At 40.3% G+C, this 22,897-nt stretch overlaps 1 protein-coding gene across 1 annotated transcript; it reads left to right on the forward strand.

The window, feature by feature from the left end:
- Positions 1 to 12,148: 12,148 nt before the first annotated feature.
- On the forward strand, positions 12,149 to 12,625 carry LOC145979675 (protein GVQW3-like). The gene has a single exon (XM_083112640.1). It carries the CDS (start codon positions 12,149 to 12,151, stop codon positions 12,623 to 12,625), a length of 477 nt encoding a protein of 158 aa, XP_082968766.1.
- Positions 12,626 to 22,897: the final 10,272 nt, after the last annotated feature.

A 22,897-nucleotide genomic window follows, 5' to 3' on the forward strand; every position in this document is an offset into this window, starting at 1 on the left:
GTCTTCCATTAACCACTTGCCAATTCCTTTCATCATATCATTGTCAAGAGCATGATAGGATAACCTCATTACAATAATACTGTATACACGTTATATGGCTAGTACACATAACATACGTTCTGCACTCCAATTGAGGATACATTTTTCTCACTATCAAAATGGACTAATTTTAAGATATCAAAATTATGTATTTGCGTTTGGAGGAAAGGATATAAAATGATTTATGCATTGTTGCGCGTTGAGTAACATGATATTGTTAATATTAATAAAAACAAATTTATTTTAGTGCATTTTCAATATCGGACACATTTATCTGCTTTGAATTATCTCTTTGCTTTAATTAGTAGGTTTACTTTTGAGTTTGTAGTCTGTCTTCATTAACCTTCGTGCACAAAGGACAATTTATCCGGGAACGATGGCGTCTATTCCAGCTATACAGTGTATGCACGCGGATGTCACAGAAGTTAGGTCGCCGTTCAGAGTTACGCCGCTTGCCGCACATTAGTCTTTTTACTGTATGCCTGAGGGCCCAGTTTGATAACTGCTCGCGGTCGGCAATCGTCAACCACTCAGCGAGCTTGTTCTTAGCGTCGAAACGATTCGTTTACTTCCGTAATTGCTCGCCGTGGCAGTCTTTCCCTCTCTCCCGCCTCCGGCATCGCCGAGCAAACGAAATGTATGGCGCCGGGGACGTCAAAACAGGTGTTTTTGTTAATTAGTTTCTGCCTAGGTTGAAGCCGAAGTTTTGTAACGTTGCGGCGGGCACAGTGTTTGACTTTTGAGAGCCAGTGTTTTACCTGAAGCGAGGTTTATCGAATCTTATTTTTGATGCTTCAAGGACAACTCACCTATCCTTTTATTAACATATTATTTATTGTTAACGTATTCAATTATGATCATAACCATAGGTGTAACTTAGCGGCCCCTCCCCTAAACTCCCAGGCTTCTTAAAATGTACAACTAACTCTCTAGCCTTCTTAAACCCGAAGGTTTTATGACTGCATCAACACAAGCCTTGTCCATATCCAATCCAATCTTTTCCATCCTTACAGATTTCCTTTAGGTCCATCTCAACGTTATCCTTCCATATTCGTGTTAGCCTTCCTACAGTTCTCTTACCATCAGGTTTCCCAACAAGAATCCTGTCCCATTCGTGCCACATGGTCTAAGTCTTCTTGATTTAGTCATTCTAATAATATCTGGACATGAATAAAATGTATGCAGTTCTAAATTATACAACCTTCACTCACCTGTCTCCTCGTCCAATTTAGGTCCAAATATTTTCTCTAAGGATTTTATTTTAAAATGCTCTTAATTTATGTTTTTTTTAATAATGTAAAGGACAAATTTTCACACCCATATAATACTACAGGCAAAAATTACTGTTTTGTATATTTTAACTTTTAATTATTAGTATTGAAATATTAACAACATTAAAGTTTACAAGTTAATGATAATTTTGTTAACTTCCTACGACTTTTGAGCAAAGAAATAAACATCAATTTTTATGATATCTCAAATGTAATAGCCGTTTAACAAAATAGCATTGGACCCTATTTTTATGTAATTTACAACTTTTCAATTTCCTCCCTAAAATAGAGTTGAGCCCTAAGTTCGATTCAGTTCCCCTAAGATTAAACCCCAAAATTTTGCCCATGATCTAAACATAAGATTTTTACGTGTGGTCAAATTATCGCATCACTATGCTTTTTATACATTAGTTGGCGTATTTGTTGAACTAAAATCACATATATCCTTATCAGGTCCCGCACCGTGGTCGTGCGCTAGGCGTCATGCTTTGGGCTCCGGCTACGTGACGCGCGCAGGTTCAAGTCTTCTGGGGGACGCGTAACAACTTTTCACCTGAGATTTCGGCCTGTTCAGGGCCCGGTGGACACGCACCATGTTGAAGAAAATTGGGAGCTACAAATGAAGAGTGTAATCCGATCACGGAAAACCTAAAACAACAACTTGAGGTTCGTCGTGCTTACCACACGTCACTCCGTAACTTGTTGGATGCTTCCCCAACTCGGGTGAGTGAGTGAGTAGGATCAGGTGGGAGCGAGGCTGGAAGTCGGTAGGTAGGCTCGGGCTTCCCATAAGTATGCTGTTGCATCATGGGCTGTTGTTGTTGGTATTGCTATTATTATCTCCTTATCTGTCCATAGAACAGGATGAGCAGAGTACCCTCTGTTGCAGAGTCAATAGCGTAATACTTACGAGGACAGAGATTCCAGATTCCAATCATCCCTCACTAGAAAAAGGATGGTACAAAGTAATATAAAGAATGTTATTAAATATACCCAGACATCTAGCGACAGGTAACATTCCACGTGGAAATATCGGTCCTGAATCGGTAACATTCCACGTGAAAATATCGGTTCCTGATTTTGGCAACATTCGACGTGAAAATATCAGTTCCTGAATCGGTAACATTCCACGTGAAAATATCGGTTCCTGAATCGGTAACATTCCACGTAAAAATATCGGTTCCTGAATCGGTAACATTCCACGTGGAAATATCGGTTCCTGATTTGGGAACATTCCACGAGAAAATATCGGTTCCTGAATCGGTAACATTCGACGTGAAAATATCGGTTCCTGAATCGGTAACATTCCACGTCAAAAATATCGGTTCCTGAATCGGTAACATTCCACGTGGAAATATCGGTTCCTGATTTGGGAACATTCCACGAGAAAATATCGGTTCCTGAATCGGTAACATTCCTGAATCGGTAACATTCCACGTGGAAATATCGGTTCCTGAATCGGTAACATTCCACGTGGAAATATCGGTTCCTGAATCGGTAACATTCCACGTGAAAATATCGGTTCCTGATTTTGGCAACATTCCACGTGAAAATATCAGTTCCTGAATCGGTAACATTCCACGTGAAAATATCGGTTCCTGAATCGGTAACATTCCACGTAAAAATATCGGTTTCTGAATCGGTAACATTCCACGTGGAAATATCGGTTCCTGATTTGGGAACATTCCACGAGAAAATATCGGTTCCTGAATCGGTAACATTCGACGTGAAAATATCGGTTCCTGAATCGGTAACATTCCACGTCAAAAATATCGGTTCCTGAATCGGTAACATTCCACGTGGAAATATCGGTTCCTGATTTGGGAACATTCCACGAGAAAATATCGGTTCCTGAATCGGTAACATTCCTGAATCGGTAACATTCCACGTGGAAATATCGGTTCCTGAATCGGTAACATTCCACGTGGAAATATCGGTTCCTGAATCGGTAACATTCCACGTGAAAATATCGTTTCCTGAATCGGTAACATTCCACGTAAAAATATCGGTTTCTGAATCGGTAACATTCCACGTGGAAATATCGGTTCCTGAATTGGGAACTTTCGCCATAATTCCTGAATTGGGACGCCCTGTATTCGGATATCACCAACAAGAATGTCCACCTCTGGTCAGACAACGGTAGGACAACGGGAGTATTCAGTGGCAAGAATTCTCTCAAGATAAGCCTTCTGGCCAATAATAATGCGATATGTAGGTTGTCTTCTTCATCCTATTCCTTATGCAACCCTAACATCAGTACTGTTATTTGGGTTCCATACAAAGTAGGATACCAAGCATGGAAAACTGGGCTACTTTCTCATAGCGGAAGATAATTAGGCCAGCAAATGAGGGAGCGGCCCCAAGGTAGTTCAGAGGATAACCGTCCCTCGCAGTTGAATGTTGAACAAAGAATATCGGGATGAATAAAAGTACCCCCTGCGATCTTAACTTTAGCAATGCAGTACAAAACCAACATTTCTTGTTGCCATGATTACACACTTGCTTAATTTGTTCAGCATTTAGAACAACATTTTCTTGGATCCTTGAGAATTTGAGACTTCCTTTAGGTATTCTGTTATTTCTTTTAACAGCGTCGGAGCAAAAATATCACTGCTCGTTCTCCGCACCAATCAAATTCCAGAAATTGTTTATTACTGCGAGTAGTTTTCAGGATGTGCTTGGCGAAAATATTTGTTCGCTCCCATCTCTAGAGTGATTATATGACGACATACATCTCCCAGCATCCCTCGCGCAAGTTACGAAATGATATGTTGTGGATACAGCGCCTTGAATAACGTAGTGTGGAAAACGGCACTGTTCTGGGATCTCTAGCTGGTTTCACTCGAATATGATACCGCTAGAGGCGCTGGTGTCGGTACAGCTGTATGGAATTCGTCTGCCTATAATGGAAGTAAATGGAGTTTTCGCTGCAACGTCTGGTTCTTTTACATGAAGCATTTCTATGAATGTGTTAATTGCTATGATATTTGGTACATTGATGGTGATGATATTAAACATTCTAGACAGTCGATCACGTTCCGTTATCTTTATACTTTCATTAATAATACGGCAGAAAAAATACGCGTGGAATGCTGTTGGTAACTAAATTTTTGTGTATGTATTATAAAATGTAAAAAAATTTAAAGTGTTCCCCTGTGCTTAGCACCACGCCATGAAGGCGTATAGGGGATGTGAGGGTAATGCCCCACACTTTCTTGATCGCGTCGTGAGTGGGGGTGATGTGATCAGCAGCACGCCCCTGACCGCCTTTACCCCACAGGGGTTTCGCCAGGTACCTCATGTTATTCGACGCTGGGTGTTCGCCGGGGCCGCTTCCAACATTAGAAAAGTTCCCGGATTTGAACAGGCTGGGGATCGAATCCGGGACCTTTAGCATGGTAGTCAGACGCGTTACCGACTAAGCCACCGCAACCACTGTATATATTACTATCATCATAATTTCTTTTAAAAATATACACACTGAAGCATTTGTATTTTTGATATTTGCTGTCTATTTTCTTCCGCTTTAAACTAATCGCGGCGATGATGATACTGATGACGCCCTACAAGGGTACTTGCCAAATAAGTGACAAGTCTATTAGCAAAGGTTTGCTGTTAATTGTGCGAACAACAGATCTAGGCGACACGATAAACAGCACGTTACAACAATAGATCTAGGCGACGCGATGAGCCACACGTGTCGCTTTGTCGCTTGTGTGTTACTCAAACTGGGTCATTTCTACAATAACTTGCAACATGTTGCCGTGGTTTGTTGTTTACGTATGCGCGATGCAATGTTTCTTGCAAGCGGCACGCGACACTTATCGCTTGAGGATTTCACCAACCGAACGCTGGCCTATGGTTCCCGTCATGCCGCTACGATGTGAAATGTTGCTTTTGATTGGCTCGTTTCCAAGCGACAGGTGTCGCTTCTGTCTGAAAGTTGCTTTGGACCGAAGGACCCTTGTCGCTTTGGTGTGAAATTCCCCTATCGTTTGTCGCCTGTCGCTTTTGTCTAAAACAGTGAAGTTAGAGCTTGTGTCCCTACGGTTCGAAAGGCTGCATTGATTACCGACTGCTCGCTTTCAAGCGACACTTGTGGTTTGTCGGCTCGGTATGAAATATCTCTCAGGATACGATTTATATTCTAATAACAAGGCAAAATAAACTATAGTACACAATCCAACACATAACGTCCGGAATCACATTGCGATGTTTCTTCTTGTGTTACGCATGCTATTTATTTATTAATTTTATTTTACTTTTCTTTCCAAATTAATGCCATTTCGTGACTGCAAATCACTCCACAAATATAACTGTTTCCATCAATTCACTTACCGCCTTTCTAGAGAAACAAATCTACACAATATATTCCAAAAACTAACTAAGCAGTATTACTTTCACAAGAAAATTATCAGCTGTGCTGATCGCACTGCCATCTATGTTGTCATCCGTCTCGGGAATCAGTTTTCCACACTACGTTATTCAAGGCGCTGTAATTGTGGATTACACTACGTTATCGATACTTTAGATCATAGATGGCGCTTTCAGGGTGGACAACAAAATCTCTATCTCCTTACTTTATTCTCACAATTTGTACGTACTGCTTTCCTTTCATGTGATATACTTTTTATTTATCTGTAAAGAGGAGAGTGGATTTAACTCTGATTAAATCAAGAGAATATATAAAAGACACATTTTTAGCCATTTCAACGATTAAAAATTAAAGAAATTGTTATTCTTATAGAAGTAAAATTCGGTAACTAGGAACGGTAATACGTATGTTAATATTTGTGAATTCATTATCTATTAGTGTCCTTCGGCAGTGTGAAAGTTCCGGGTTCGATCCCGGCCGGTTCAAATCCTTGAATTTTTCTAACGTTGGAAGCGGCCCCGGCGCCCACCCAGCGTCGAATGACATGGATACCTGGGGGAAACCCTGGGGGGGAGGGGGGTAAAGACGGTCAGGGCGTGATGCATCATCACCACTCACGAATGGATCAAGAAAGTGTATGGCGTTACCCCCACACCCCCTATACGACTTCATGTCTTGGTGCTAAGCACAGGGGACCACTTTCCCTTTTTTAGTAAAATTCGCGTGATGTATATTTGACAGCGTAGTCCAGAATGAATTTATTAGTTAGTTATTAGTTTAGTACAAACTTTTTTGTTAATTTATTATCTATTTAGTGACGTTCAGATATGTGGACATTTGTTACAACAGCTCATAGCTGACCAATACTATTGAAGGTGGTTTCATGTTAAATTACTATAAAAAAATACACTCTGGCCGACTTTTGTGGCAGAGTGGTAAGTGTGAGGCGTTTCGACACTAGGGGTCGTATATTGGAACTTTGATAGAGATATCATTGTGTTTGCGTCTGTTCATCAATCATCCCCATCGTCGCGATTGACCCGATAAGTAGAAAAGAGACGTAAATTATGAAAATTTTAATAGTCTATTTTTGAAACTATTTCCGTTCCTTGTTTTGCAATAAGGAAAATTGAATTCTCAATATATTTTATCATTATAGTCATGTAAATGTGCATTTCGTTAATGCTTCAGTATTTTGTGGCAGCAAAGAAGGAGCACTTGTGTAATTGATTGATTTTCGTTATTTCCATTCGCTTTTCTGCCTCCTTTGGCTAATCACGAAGTTGAGGATGAGTGATGATAGGATGAAATTAATAAAGGAGCACTCACAATGAACACCATCCAAGCCCAGGCCGCGATTCGAATCAGGGAACCTTGGATTATAAAGCAATGTGTAAGAGTAATGATTTCAGAAATATGAATGACTATGTTTGACCAACATTCATGAAACGTTGACGTAGATGAACCATAACGTAGTTCCTGACGGGATATTTTTAAAAATATATCGCGTTTGGGATTCGTCGGTTCTCATGGAAAGAAATATCGAACATTTTTACAGCAGCTGATATGCAGTTTCTGTAATGTACTCACGTAACTCTTTTCGGGCCAGCTCGGTTCCACAAAGCTTTCCTTCTCCTCGGAACTCCACCATTCAATCAGCAACCATTCGCCTGACGGACAGAGGTCAAATTGGATCCGAACCACTCGTTAAAAGTCCACATCGGAAATCGAACCCAAGACATGTTATTAAAAGGGTGCGACCCTGACCACCAGAATGTCGAGAAGGTCAGATTTGGAAATTGATACTGGATCTGAATTTTCTCTCTGGTTATTTTTGCAGACGTGATAATGATCTGTTATTGGAAACCTTGCCCTGTCAGCGTGGGTAAAGTGCTTAGAGCTTCCTGGTAATTTGCTATCGTGTTCTTCCTTTCAGATATCAAGTGTTTATGAAGAAAGAAACACCAAATGAACTTGAAATCGAATTACTATTGATGTTGTTACATTTGTTTTTCTTTCTATTGTACAGTGTGTCCAGAAAGTAACCCCTAGATTATATTACACAATCTAGACTCGCACACTTTCGATGTAGCCAAGGGCGCTCGCCGAATATAATCAACAACACGTTACCATTAAAACAATCACAGAGAACACGCAGACCCAAACTGGACTCTAGCGCCATAGAGCGTTGCGCTAACCACTCCGCCGCGGAGGCCTGCTTCCCGCTATTTTAGTCAGGGGTTGCTCAAGGGCGTTTGTACAAGTGGTACAATCACTAAAGAATAATAACATTATGAAATCAGGGTAATCATTTTGGGACATTCTGTATTTATGGAATCAGCAAATACAGTTTGTTTCACGTAATATTGGTATAAAATCAATGGAAACTTATAATTTTACATTAATCCGGGAAAGTGTCAGTAAATATTAAATAACCAATATTTTCCGATCCCAATACTCTGCCGCTCCGATATCGGCTCATCCTTATTAAAAAACTTAAAGTTAAATATGAAAAATACCAATACAACCACAGAACAGTATGAACTATATAAAACTGCACTATAGAAAGTTGACTGAAGCAATAACGGTCAAAGACCGTCAATTTTCGTTGCCATCCAACTACCGATAAAAAAATTATCGTGACCGTTTTTTAAGCAGTAACGGCCATAATAGAGTTGCAAGAACTACGGTAATTTGAATGATTCTCTATTAAACAATGTATGTTTCTTGAAAGCAAGTTTAGTTTATAATCATTATTTTTTAATGCATGATAAAGTATTCAAATTGAAATAAAAAAACGGTTATGTTCCGTTTTTATAAATTAACTGGCTGGCTGTTAACTTTTTAACGGTAGTAAATTGTAAATTTTACAGTAATTTCTAACAGTGCACATGGTAAAGTATGCTAAGTTTCGTTTATGTTGTTACAGGTATACTGTTCTGTACATAAATTGGATCCGGAAATACTCTACAATCTTATCTACGAGGGCTGTTCAATAAATTATTACTTTTTTTAACAACATACCCTCACTTATTTTCCAAATTTTGATGGTCCTTTTCAAAGTAGTCCCCATGCGATGCATTGCACCTGTCCCACCTTTTTTTTTCATTCTTCAAAGACATGCTGGAAGCCATGTTTCGATAGGTCCTTCAAAGTCGCCTCCGCTGCCTTCACCACTACTTCTAATGATGGAAAATGCTTTCCACGAAGGTGTTTCTTCACTTTGGGAATGAAAGGAGGTCACAAGGGGCTATATATGGGCTGTTTAGGGGTTGAGGACCACATGTCACATTTGTGTGGCGAGATATGCAGTAACAACCTTCGCAATGTGCTGGCGAGCATTATCATGGTGCAGCATCCACCGCGGAACCCATCGCGCACAAACACGTCTCATGTTCAGTTTTTCCCTTACTGACGTGTGGGTGACACCCAATGATATCTAAAATATGTCATAGTGCGCGTACTGTTATTCGACGATCATCTCTGACAATAGCAGCGGCGGTGTAAATGTTGACTTCTGTCAGCGCAGTGACTGAAGCTGACTGGAGCTCCTTCCTTTGACGTTGATTGTCTCCCTTCCTGAAACATCCTAAACCATGTTCTTGCTGTACTGTAGGGAAGAACAGACTCTCCATAAGCCGCCTGTAGCATTTCATAGTCTTCGGCTGACGATTTATTCAGGCGAAAGCAAAATTTCAACGCATCATATTGTTCATCGCATGTTGTTGCCTCCTCCATCGTTTCCGTTGAACTTGCACGGCTACCACTGACGTACTACTGGCAAAAAATAAATGAAACTCTTGCCACATATTCATTACACATTAAGCTAACAATGCAACATAAAATTATAATTTGTATACATCACGAGCATAAGAAATTTATGATCGATCTTTATTGAACAAAATGGATGTATGTGTGTATATTTGTATTTATGTTTGTTCCGTCATAACTCTTGAACGCCTGGAGCAATTTCAACCAAACTTGGTTACACGTATGACTTACAATCTGGAAAGAAATACTGTGGGGGTAAGACACCTCTGGCTCCCCTAGGGGGGTGGGAAGGAGCGAAATGTAAAAATAATCGAAGACGTTCAACTCCAAGTTCATCACCTATCGGCATGGGGGTGAGAGGGGGCGAAAAATAAAATGTCAAAAATGACTTACATTACTGTCGAATCGATAGTTTTCGGAATCGCTAAGCTAATTGGCGACATACACGATGACATTTGAGAGAGAGAGAGAGAGAGACATGCTTTCTCGATCAACAAGTCACAGGGGCAGTCTATTAAGTACTGAGGAGTGGATTTAAGATCGCCATGTTTCTCCCACGGACAACTTTAATAGAAGATTGGGATAAATAAAGAATTACCATGGCAACGCCGGGCAATCAGCTAGTATGCTACAAAAGTCTCGACGTGAATGTTTCTTAGTATGTCTATGTTGAAAGGAACAATGACTTTCCTCTCGGGAACAAAAGAGGACGCTGGAAGTTTGTAACTTCGTTTTCAGAAATAAGCTCAGATTTATATTAAATTCCGTTCAGTATCCTGTTGACCAATGTCAACGAACGATGCTTTATTCGTTGCCTAGCAACGTAGAAAAACATCTTAAGATTAGCGAATAAGGTAAACAAATGTTGCCTGAGTATTACTTTGATGTCTACGGGCTTACCTTTCTTTTGTTCTCCCTCTGTCTCTCTCTCTCTCTACCAGGTTCTTCGGCTTTCGAAACAGTCTTATTTATCTTGTTATTAGTTATTGTATCTAGTTTTTTCTCCTTTTATCCTTACAAAGTTTTAATATTTTTTAGATATATCAACGTAGGAAAAGTTCGCATTTATGAAAAAGATTACAAATCCTAACTGCAACTATTGTACACTGATGGGCCATATTTTGAATGTTTATTTGAGATAATTGGAACTCATTTTTCCTTGGGGCAGTTCAGTGGGGGTATATTTTGGTAATTTCTGAAAGTCGATCCTCATGTGTTACTTGTGAGTGTCTCTTGATCAATTTCATCTCATCATCATTCATCCTCACCGTCGCGATTAGCCAAAGTGGCGGAAAAGCAACGGTAGATAACAAGAAAAATATAACAATGTGCCCCCATCGTGAAAGGAAATCGGGATCCCTTGATTACAAGAAGAGAACTTTCCCACCACGCTGCTTGATTGATTGATTTCGTTTATTTTACTTCGCAGATCTGGTCACTTTTCGATAATTGTGAAGATGCCAAGATGAAATCGATGAAGATACACACAAGGAACAACATGCCTAGGCAGGGATTCGAACCCGGGACCTCTGGCGTCCTAGGGCGGTGTCGTAACCTCTCCGTCCCGGAGGACCTTCTATACGTAAGACACTTCTCTATACGCAGATGATCGTCCTGCATCGTACATGCATTAAAAACTCTAAAATGCCTTGAAGAAGAGTCATATATATATATATATATATTGATGAAGGAATTGGGAGCATAAAGGGATAAACATTAATTTGCCTCAAACATCGCTCTAAAGCTCGCAAGTTGAACGCTCATTCACCCCACATTCCACCGGATGCAGAGCCGAGCAACAAGAACTTTCCACTTGGCTCTGCACAGTCAGCAAGGCAACGGCCCTCGCCAGCGGTGAGTGCACCTCCACTGTAAATTTTCATCTGCATCCAGGGATACCCCAGGTACACAGTGGAGGTGCGAAGTCCACCAACCTATGACTCAAATCCAATGTATAAAACCCCTGGAGTCAGTAAATCGATCTCTCACTTCGCTCCAATATCACCACCAAACTGATCGACGAGAAGACGACGACGGCCTGCTGAGAGATCCCTACGTTACGAGGCGGCAACAAGCGAGAAGTCCATAAGCAGTCCGGATTAAGCCAGCCGAAGAATCTTCAGTTCATTTACAATCAAGTCGCCGAATTGCCTGCCGTCTCTTATCGTCATCTTCGATCTCTCCAGCGGGCACCTATCACCTGTCACCGTCGCCGACGCCAGAAGCATAGGGCTAGACCTACAGCAAGGGGTGAGTAGCGTTCAACATCACAGGCTCCCAACAATCCTTCATCAGCTTCCTTAAGGGTGGAGGTGGTTAGCCAAGTCAAACTTAAGACCTATCGTATTTATCTGAGCTACGTCCCGGCGTGACTCGATCCCGTACCTTACCCGACGTCACGCTACAATATACACACACTCACACACACACGTTTTCGTCAATTGCTTCACACTGTAGTTACCTTCATAAAACACCACAAATACATGAAAGCATAAACTTGAATGTCGCGACGAGTTTAATACACGCTTTACCCAACTTACGAGGGAGAATCAAATGAAAACCGCAAAAGTGCCATTAAAAATCTTTCTAGGCGTTTGGAAATTTGCAGACACAGTCCTTGACGTCTTTCCGAGCTGGTAGTACGAAGCAGTGCCGGTAGGTGGGGTTGGATGTTAGTAAAAGCTGATTCAAGATGGCGGCACCACTACGCAGTTGCACCAAGCAGGAACAGCATGGAGTTATTCGATTTTTATGGAGTGAAGGTGTGGAACCGGTTGATATTCATCGGAGAATGCAGACGAAGTATGGGGACGCCTATCTGTCACATCGGCAAGTCTACGATTGGTGTAAGAAATTCGCAGAAGGTACGACTTTATTGACTGATGCTCCCCGTCCGGGTCTGGCTCAACGAGTTCTGACAGAGGAGTCCATAGCCGCAGCACATCGGCTTATTCAGGAAAACCGGCGTGTCACCCTGGCTGAAATGGCTTCCTTGCTGAATATGAGCTTCAGTTCAGTACAACACATTGTGTCCGCCAGGTGGGTTCCTCTACAGATGACGCAGGAACTGAAAGTCCGTCGGGTTGATGCTTGTCAAGAGCTGCTGAGGCGTTATGAAGAGGAGGGTGAGGATTTCCTAGCTCACATTGTCACTGGGGATGAAAGTTGAGTGCACCATTTTCAACCGGAGACGAAACGTGCAAGCAAAGAATGGCGACATTTGTTTTCGCCGAAACCAAAGAAGTTTCGCAGCCAGCCCTCTGCAGGGAAAGTCATGTTGACTTTATTCTGGGATAAGAAAGGTCCTATTCTGGAACACTACATGCCCCCACGTACGACAGTGACTAGTGCCACCTACACTGAGCTTCTCAAGAACAATTTGAGGCCAGCGATAAGCACAAAGCGAAGGGATTGCTGAGTGCAGGTGTTTTGCTTCAACATGATAACGCCCGTCCTCATTCTGCTCGTGCAACCATGAAAACCATAGATGACCTACGGTTCAAGTGACTACCACATCCGCCATACTCACCAGATTTGGCACCATCTGATTTCCACATCTTTGGTCCATTAAAAGAGGGCAGAGTTTCAAGTCTGATGAAGACATCCAATCGGCATTGCACGAGCGGCTACACAGTCGACCGAAATAATTTTTTCTCACACGGTATCGAAGCACTACCTATCCGATGGCGTAATTGCATTGAACTGGGAGGGGACTATATATAAAAATAATGTACAACTAAACATAATCCCTGCATTAAAATAGTGGGAAAAAATTAATTGCGGTTTTCATTTGATTCTCCCTCGTATGAACTGAACACGGATCAACTAGATTTGATGGGCTTAGCTGTTGTTTGTGACTGTTTACAGTGTTGCCTATTAAAGATCATGTACATTCTCCGGTATCTTGTTAGCGTCTATTCAAAGTTCGGAAATCCGCTTCAGTGTCACATACGTAACGAGATTCACGATAATATTCGAATATCATATTGCGAGGAATGGAGGGAAATTTTCTTTAGTCAATTTGGCTCTCCATGAATGAACTCAATTACACCGAACCCTTATGTTTGGAATTCGCTTTCATTAACGAGCTACAAACGCGTGCCGTGATAGGCCAATCCACAAGCGAGTAAAACCGTCGAGAGGTGCAAAGTTTGAGGACGATTTAGCAGCGCCCCACGTGACCAGAGGGTGCACCAATAATGTGAGTTGTTCGGTTGTCTTTACATTGGATCACCATTATAGTCACCGAAATCATCAATTATTATTTCCTAAAAACATCAACATTTAAAGAAAAGCACACTTGCAATTTCATAACTTAATAAAGAAAATATATAATAAGGAAAGTTCTTGATAATTTCAAACATAAACGAGAGTTCTAGAGCATTTCAAATGTAAACGAGCTTCCTTGCGATTTTCAAGCGTAATCAAGCGTTCTTGTAAGTTTCAAATGTAAGCGAGCATATTTGAGAGTTTAAAATTTAAACAAACACTCTTGAGGGTTTTAAATGTAAACAGTAACTAACTAATTAAATAACTCTCTAGTCTTCTTACAGCAGAAGGTTTATGGCTGCAGAAACACAAGCTTTCCCTCTGTCTCTATCGTGGCCAAGATCAATCCAATCTTTTCCATCCTTACCGATTTCCCTTAGGTCCACCTCAACGTTATTTCTCCAAATAAGCCTTTTTAATAGTTCTAAATGCAAACACGCGTTCTTGAGAGTTTCAAATATAATAAGCGTTCTTGAGGATTTTAAATATAAACTAGCGTTCTTGGGGGTTTCAAATGTAAACCAGCGTTGTTGAGTGTTTTAAATGTAAATAAGCGATCTTGAGTGTTTTAAATTTAAACAAACATTCTTGAGGGTTTTAAATGTAAACAAGCGTTCTTGAGGGTTTTTAATGTAAACCAGCGTTCTTGAGGTTTTTAAATGTAAACAAGAGATCTTGAGGGTTTTAAATGTAAACAAGCGTTCTAGAGGGTTTTAAATGTAGACAAGCGATCTCGAGGGTTTTAAATGTAAACGAGAGTTCTTGAGAATCTCAAATGTAAACAAACGATCTTGAGGGTTTTTAATGTAAACAAACGTTCTTGAGAGTTTCAAATGTAAACGACAGTTTTTGAATCTTCCAAATGCAAACAAATGATCCTGGCAATGTCAATGTAAAGTAGAGTTCTTGAGAGTTTCAAATCCTGACAAACGTTCTTAGGAATGTCAAGTTCTAATGAAATTATTGAATGGTAAAGTAAAGCAAGTGTCTTGCGAGTTTCAAATACATATGAGCGTTGTTTAGTGCGTCATATGTAAATGATCATTCATTGCAAGTGTTAATTGTGATGAAGGTTTTGAATGACTTTCTCGAAATCAAACGCCCTATATTGAAATAAGCGTTTGTAGGAACTGCTCTGATTAATGTCCAATTCGCTGCCTTTTGTACGAACAGTTGACAAATGGTTAGTCAACGGGATCAGGAGCAAATATGTATTATGGTTCTCGACTGCCTCGATCATGCAACAGATTAAAAATATTTAATGCCCGTCCATTTTCCAAGCCGAGTAAATAGTGGATGCTGGTTGTGTGGAAAACAGGGAGCGTGGAAGTCTCATCTGCCGGTGACGTCGATCAAAGCAAGCTAAATTAGCAATACTGGAGAAACGAGCTCCAACGGTGTGTTAGCGACTCGCTCGAAATTAAAGGTTAGAGGATGTGTTGAGTCAGCAGGGAGACTGAGGACTAGAATAAAATACCTCCGATGCACGAATCGCCTCTCATAATGTTTGATGCGTTGCTTGATTGTTACAGCGTTCTGCTTCGTGCGAGTTGAGTAAACAGTTCGAAAGCTTTCCTCACGAAGATAGTTGTGCGAGGATAATTTTTATAGTTGGGGAGGAAAAACTGGACGTAAAGAGTAAACATATTTTTACCTTCAGGCACTCTGAATGTGTTCGCTTCCGTGAGATGATCGGGTAAGCTTACCCAGGCAAGAAAACAAGGATTCCTGACCGAACCAAAGCCGACCTTTGTGGTCGAGTGGTTAACGCAGGGGTTAAGGGTTCCTGCTTTGAATCCCACCCTCGGCATGTGTGTTCTTTGTTTGTTTGCTTGATTGATTGATTGATTAATGTTTATTTTACTTCGCTTTGCTGGCACTTTTCGCTAATCGCGAGGATGAGATGAAATATGATATGATGAAGGGACACTCACAAAGAACGCCCATGCCCAGGTCGGGATTCAAACCCTGGACCTCTGCCATCGTAGCCAGCTGTAATAACCACTCTGCTGCAGTCTCTAACTTATTTTGCCCCACCCTGTGGCCGAGTGGTTAGCCGAGTGATGTGTCACCCTTGCAACGCCAAGGGTCCCGGGTTCGAATCCCGGTCGGGCTTGGTTGTTTGTGAATGTCCATTTATCAATTTTATCATTTCATCACTCATCCCCATCTTTGCAAATTAGCCAAGAGGCACAAAACGCGAAGTAAAATAAACTAAATCAATCAATCAATCAATCAATCTAACTTCTTTCAATGTTTTAAAACAACTACGAACTATCCATGTGGAATTTGAGAAATTGGTGTTACATTATAAAACCTATTTAGACTTTCTTACGTTTGATTTAATTTGTTTTAAGTCACCTAAATACAGGGCCTCCAGTTTAAAGAGGGATCCGAACCACATTGTGCCTCCATTGGGTAACGAACGCCGGAACTTTTGCTTACAAGGCTACGACTGTTCATTACGCCACTACATTTTTTACTAGAACAAGTTTATTTTTTCGGGCACAACACACAAATGCACTGTTCTACACACACTGATCTAAAACTGACAATGATAAAGACAGAAAATGACCCTACATACGTACTTATATTCATCTCATAGATGTACACATACATATACATAGGCGTAGCTAGAACTTTATATTTGGGTGTGCACAAAGAAAGAAATGAGGTCTTATACCATTTTAATAGCATATTTTGCAATACAATCACTTGGCTCTTTAACTGCACTGATGTTTGTAAAGGAATATAAATTCACTAAATGACAGAGTTGAAAATTTCTGAATATATTTAGTAGGAAAAAAATCAAATTGCATAGGAATTACACACCCACACATAATGCTCATAAATGTTACAAACAAATACATCAAAATACACGTCATCTATAACGAGAGACGTCTGTCAAGAGGTACAATGTTCTTAAACTCATCAATAACTTCATTTACGTCAATAGACTTAGTTTTTTCCTGTTCCACAAATAGCAAGAGCAGGGCTTCCAATCTATCCTGCTTCTGAGTTGCTCTTAATTAGTTTTAACTTGGGTAAGCTTGGAGAAAGCTCTCTGACACGTGGAGCTGGTGACAGGTATAGAAGAAAGGCGCTGTAGTACAGAGTAGAATGCAGTAAATATCTTCTTTCTCCAATGACAAAAAAATCGAAAATGTATAGACACTCGTTTCATCAGCGATAATGCACACGTTTGTACCAAGTAATGACATTTTCAACTTCTTACAAACTGCCGCTTATTTTCTCTCTTATTGAAATATCTATCTTTAATTCTCTTTGATAAAGCAGCCCATTAGGGTGTGCCTAGGCACACCTGGCATACCCCGTAGCTACGCCTATGCATATATACAGTGTAGCATAGAGGAAACGCGTGATTTTAGCAACAATAAGTCAGTTTATTGTTGATTTTAAAAAAATGAACCGCACAAAAAGAAAGATTTAGCATGTAGTTTACAAACAACAGTAAGTCAACAATTCAGTTTTAATTTGCGTCTGAGAAATAACATTCGTTTATCAGCACATTTTTCTGTAACATTACGTACTCCTGTAACATCTCTTCGAAATTCTCCTTTGCTCTCCCAAACATTTCTTCCACCACAATAGCAATATCCTAGCGAAATGAATTTTTCAACTCCTCAGTGTTGCGTGGTATGTTTGTGAAAACTTTTGCTTTGAGATAACCCCATAAAAATAGTTACAAACTGACAGTTCAGGGGAATCGAGGTGGCCATGGTATATTACCGAAAGGGATTCACTACTTTTGAAATAATCTTCATTGACAAACCTGATGTTTTCGGACAAAATCGTGTGTTTGTTCTGGGCACGTTAAACAGTAACAGTAGCTCAGTGGAGAAGGGAAAACTAAAAAATTAACTACATATGACTGTATTAAGTTGGACACCCTGTTTATACATCCTGAAATTTTCTTGTAGTGCATATTCAGTTTTGATTGTAAACGTATCTTCATATCAAACCACATTTGCCATTCTCCAAGTTGCACAAGATCGTACTATTGATATAGCGCTAGACACACGCACTTACAAATTACCACATGTTAGTTTCACAAAGTTCTATCGCCGTTCAGAAAATCTCCAATAACTCCAGAAACTTGTCTACCTCTTTGTTGAACTTATGTGGAACAGAAAGGCAAAACCTTGGGATTTCATTTAACCGAACGAACTAGTTTCACCAACTCAGAACTAGGATTCAAGAGTTCTTTTTGTAGTTTCTAAAATCCCTGCAGCGCTGAGCATCTCTCTCTCCGCTCTTGATGCGATCAGGCTTAAACCTCGGTCTCCCGTATCTAGTTTGTATGCACAAAGCTAATGCTAAGTTTCGTATATCTCCTCTCTTGCTCATACTCTTTGAGTTTCGCGCATCTTGCCCATACATAACACCAAACGGGGTGAAAATCTGAATTAACGTAATCCCGTTTGAATCACTTAATACTCTAGCGATGCCTGGGTGGCTGCGTTGCATAGAGAGAGCTGTGATTCCAACACCATGCATGGAGCTGAAAGGTACCTCCGAGATTACCGGCATAAGATACAGCATAGTCTCTCTCTAAGTTGTGCAAAATTCTCGTTCCTCAGAGAGTTTTCATGCAAAGGGCACGACTAAGCCTTTTTTTGCGAGTTGAAGGTTTAGTTTCGCTATGTGTTTTGATGGTTTATATACCTGAAGTCGCGCATTTTTGCGTTCTGTGAAAACTGGATTACAGCATGGGGTATGAAATGCCTATTAAGCTGTAGGCTTGCAACCTAGCTAGAATTATTTCTATGGTGCACAATATCAAATGAGTATTTACAAGAGCAGGAAAGTTTTTTTAGTACCCTTCCTCCTGCTCTAACTCAATATTTTTCCATACAGCATCCATTTACAGTTTCTGCATGCAGGCGGATGGAAAATGTAATGCTTTCTTTTCAAGTTGGACGATACTAGCAGTCGTTCGCCGCTTCATTGACTAGAACAGTAACTTTTTAAGATTACTACTTATTTACCTCAAATGGCTACTGCATACAGACCGTGCTGGAAAAATATGCTGAAACCAATAACGTACTTTGCTGCCTCAGCGATCTATGCTATTATATGGCACTTATGCGACGTTTTCGAAAGAAAATTCATTAATATGAAAATTTTCGCCGAAGCATCCGCTAAAAAAAGGAGTCTAAATAATATTAAAACCACCAATGTGTATTATGCTGCACGTTGTCCCGTCCGAAGTCTGGAAAAAGTATGAAGGAAAGTTCCGCTTGCCTGAGTTCACGGTAGTTTTAGTGTTATCTAGATAGTGTACGCGATCCACGGTCGTTTCAATGTCATCCAGAGAGTGTGCGCGCGATCCACGATCGTTTCAATGTCATTCAGATAGTGTACACGTGAACTTAATCGTTTCAATGTCATCCAGATTGTGTACGTTCAATCGACGGTTGCTTCAATGTCAACCAGATAGTGTGCGCTGAATCCACGGTTGTTTTATTGCATCCAGATAGTGTGCGTTCGATCAATGATCTTTTGTTCCAATACCATCCAGGTACTGTATGTGCGATCCACAATCGTTTCAATGTCATCCAGATAGTGTGAGCTTAATCCACGATTGTTTCATTGTCATATCGTTTGCGTATGTCCAATCCACCGTTGCTTCACTGTCATCCAGATAGTGTGCGCTCGATCGACGATCGTTTCGATGCCATCCAGATAGTGTGGGCTCGATCCAAGTAAGCTAAGCCCATAGTGAATGACATTTTGTGAATTGTTTTGGTGGGAGATGGATACCGGAGCATCAATTTGTTTTGGCTTAATAAGGTCTCAGGATGTAATGTACAAATGAATTCGTTCTGCAACGATTTCACGCAGAAGATCTAGTCAGATATTTAATATTGTACTTCCCTTCTGTTTCCCACATCCAATTCACCTCATCTTAACAAGCACACCGCAGACACTTTCAATTAGAAATTGAAGTTCGTTCATCTTCCATTAATGGGCTGGAATAAACATAGAATTATCAGGCCTAATGTCTCCATTAAGGAAGAGTTCTCGCAGAAATTAGTTCGCCAAGTGCGTAAGGGTGATGCGTTGGAAATGATGCCACGTAATTTAATTAATGCATTTTTTTCATAAAAACGTGTTTCACGCCTGGGTTCATAGAATCTGCTACTACAATGTTGAAACGCTCTATCCACTATCATGCATTCAGCTTTAACATAGGCCACGTTTAACGCAGAAAACTGAAAGCATTAAAAGAACACATCAGTTTGTGCAAATTTGAGTTGAATTGCTATTTCCTCTTTTGTTACAAATGTGACCTTCTGGATTGCTTGATTGACTGATCGATTTAGTTTATTTTACTTCTCGTTTTGTGCCTCTGGGCTAATTTCCGAAGATGGGGATGAGTGATGAAATGATGAAATTGATGAATGGACATTCACAAACAACCAAGTCCGAGCGGGATTCGAACCCGGGACCCTTGGCGTCGCAGCGCGAAGTGCTAACCTCTCAGCCACAGGGTCCGGCTGACCTTCTGGAGCTATGCATTTTCTGTATAAGTAGAAAGATCTGACATGCATACATCGAAATGCATTTTAGAATTCAATTCAAAATTGCGATGTTTGCAGATATTTATATATGTTTCACTGTAGAATATAGTAATCGTTGTTCAATCACAACGATACTTTCTGCTTTTATGACACTATAACACTAATTAAAAATTCATAAAAGCATACATTAATTTCATATGTTGTTTTATAACAACTACATATTACAACCTCAAATATTACAAATTCAATGACAAAACACAGTCCATACCAACTCAGTTTCTTTTCTCAACACTTCTGTCGCAGAATTAATATGAACATTCCTATTGTTCTGTTTATAAACAGAATCCACGGTTGTTTCAATGTACCCAGATACAGTGCCTTTCTTTCTCGAGTCGTCCGTCTATCGGCTGCTTACACGCCGGGTAGTGGGAGGGTGACCTTTTCACTGGACGCGTCAGTGCTTCAGTATCCAGGTAGCTGGTGTCCAGTTTGCACATGTTTGTGAAGTGTTAAGGTGTTAACAGGTGTTTTAGATTGTTTTGATTTAGTTTACGTATTACTGGCGATTTTCTGCAGTCTAATACTGCCACGCTGTGCGTACAATTTGGAAAAAAAACGCATTTTTATGTTCGAGTCTTACGTCATTACGAATTAAATACTTTTCGCAGAAGAATTCCCAGATGTTCCTCTTTCACACATAGACAGTGTTCGGATTCTTGTGAACAATATGGGATAATCAGGATCTGTTCTTGATAAGAAGCAAAGGGTAAATCGGCATGTGCCTAATGAGGAGAAACGTTGAAGTACAATCAAAAATCTCTCCGGCGCCTTGTTCAAGAAAGAGGACATTTTCACGACGTCTGCGTGGCGAGCTACCAAGCTTTCAAACCTGAAACCATAGGGGAGATTTGCCTCTGTTGGACCACCTTTGTGTTTGCCTATAGACGAGTATTTGAAACAAATGAGTTGGCACTACTGGTTGGTGTCAGTGCCATGTACAAATGACTGAATGGACAGTCACCTAGAGACGTTCGACGAAGTAGGAGTGCTGTAATTGTTTTTCCATTGTTCGTGTTGCAATTATTGTGCTTCGGATCTTAAGCTCTTGTGTAGACTAGGGGTAAGTAATCAAATGTCCTTTAGTATATTATAAAAGTGTCATTCAATAACCACTAACTACATGTGGTAAACTATGGTTTAGTTGCGTATGTTCGTGTAGCGTCATATTTTTATTAACGGGGCATAATTGCCTAAGTTGGACCACCACGTGTTTCCAAAATTGGACCGGGGAAGGTATGGGCTGTGGACAGAGATGGAATTGCAAATGACTAAAGCAGCATACAATAATGGGGACTATGGCTTGAACGAGTGTAGTAGAAGGTATGGTTTTATAGCTGACCAAATATTCAACGTGGATGAGTCAGGTTTCACCACAGTCCAGAAACGTTCACAAAAATGTAGCAAAGAAAGGAAAATCACAGGTAGGTGCTGTAACAAGCGGCGAACGTGGAGTAAATACCACAATGGTGTGTGCAGTGAGTGCTGGAGGTGTATAGATACCGTAGAAATACATACGTAGATGCATTTTGTGAGCGGTCCAGCTAAGCAACCTGTGGTCCAAGTTAGGAAACCAGTTGCATATAATGGACGGATGTCGCTACTTTCGTTTATGTACCCTATTATATTGGTTCCTGCATTTGTTTTGTTAAAATACATATATGAAGTGAAAGCTAATAATTTGTGCTTTTCATACTTACAATTTCGTTCTTTTTCTGTGTCTTGTTTTGGATGGAGAAGCAAAATAGTACCAACTGGTCCAATTTCGGCAACACTCCCCTTCATTAGAAGAATTGAAAGAAAATATCAGGAGGGAAAATGAAGCAATTTTGGAAGAACTGACACGTGTTGGTGAAAATTTCCTTTAAAAATGCCAACTATGTGTGGAAGGAAAGGGGACATCATTTCCAGCACCTCGTGTAATAAGGCACGTACTCATTTTAATCATAGCTGTAAATGTAATTGTACGAGTTTCTTTCATTATACGGCCCCAGTTACGCGGATATTGCATACAGTTTGCCCGTAGACGCGATTTTACTTTCCGCGGCGCTAACAGCCGTTCCACGGACGACTCGACACAGAAAGGCACTGTAGAATGTTCTAGATCGACGATCGTTTCAATCTCATCCAGATACTGTGTACACGCCATCCACAATTGTTTCAATGTCGTCAAGATGGTGTGCGCTCAATCCACGATCGTTTCAATGTCATCACGATTGTGTACGTCCAATGCACATGTACTTAATATTTATATGAATATAAATATATGCACTTGTTTCTCTCACATTTGCTACGGACATCTTATCAGAAAAAAAATCTATTACAAATAACAAAATATTTGTGAACTCCAGCATGTTAGTCGCGAACAAACGTAATCTTTCAGAGTAGGAAATAATTATATTTTTGTTCTCCCACAACCCAATCACAGGAAACATACTTAAATTGTCTTGTCAGAATGTTTGCTATGAATTTATACTAAGCTTCCAAATTAAATGTTTGACACACATTTCACTTGTTAATTAAAGTTTGTTTTAAAATGATTTATTTTAAAACTTGCTGTAAATATATAT

The sequence above is a fragment of the Lepisma saccharinum genome, chromosome 26 (genome assembly GCF_977018435.1).
Source record: "Lepisma saccharinum chromosome 26, izLepSacc3.1, whole genome shotgun sequence".
Classification (NCBI taxonomy): Eukaryota; Metazoa; Arthropoda; class Insecta; order Zygentoma; family Lepismatidae; genus Lepisma; species Lepisma saccharinum.

Bases quoted from the DNA above. Each gene is read 5' to 3' on its own strand.
- LOC145979675 (XM_083112640.1), top strand. From the start codon at position 12,149: ATGGCGGCACCACTACGCAGTTGCACCAAGCAGGAACAGCATGGAGTT.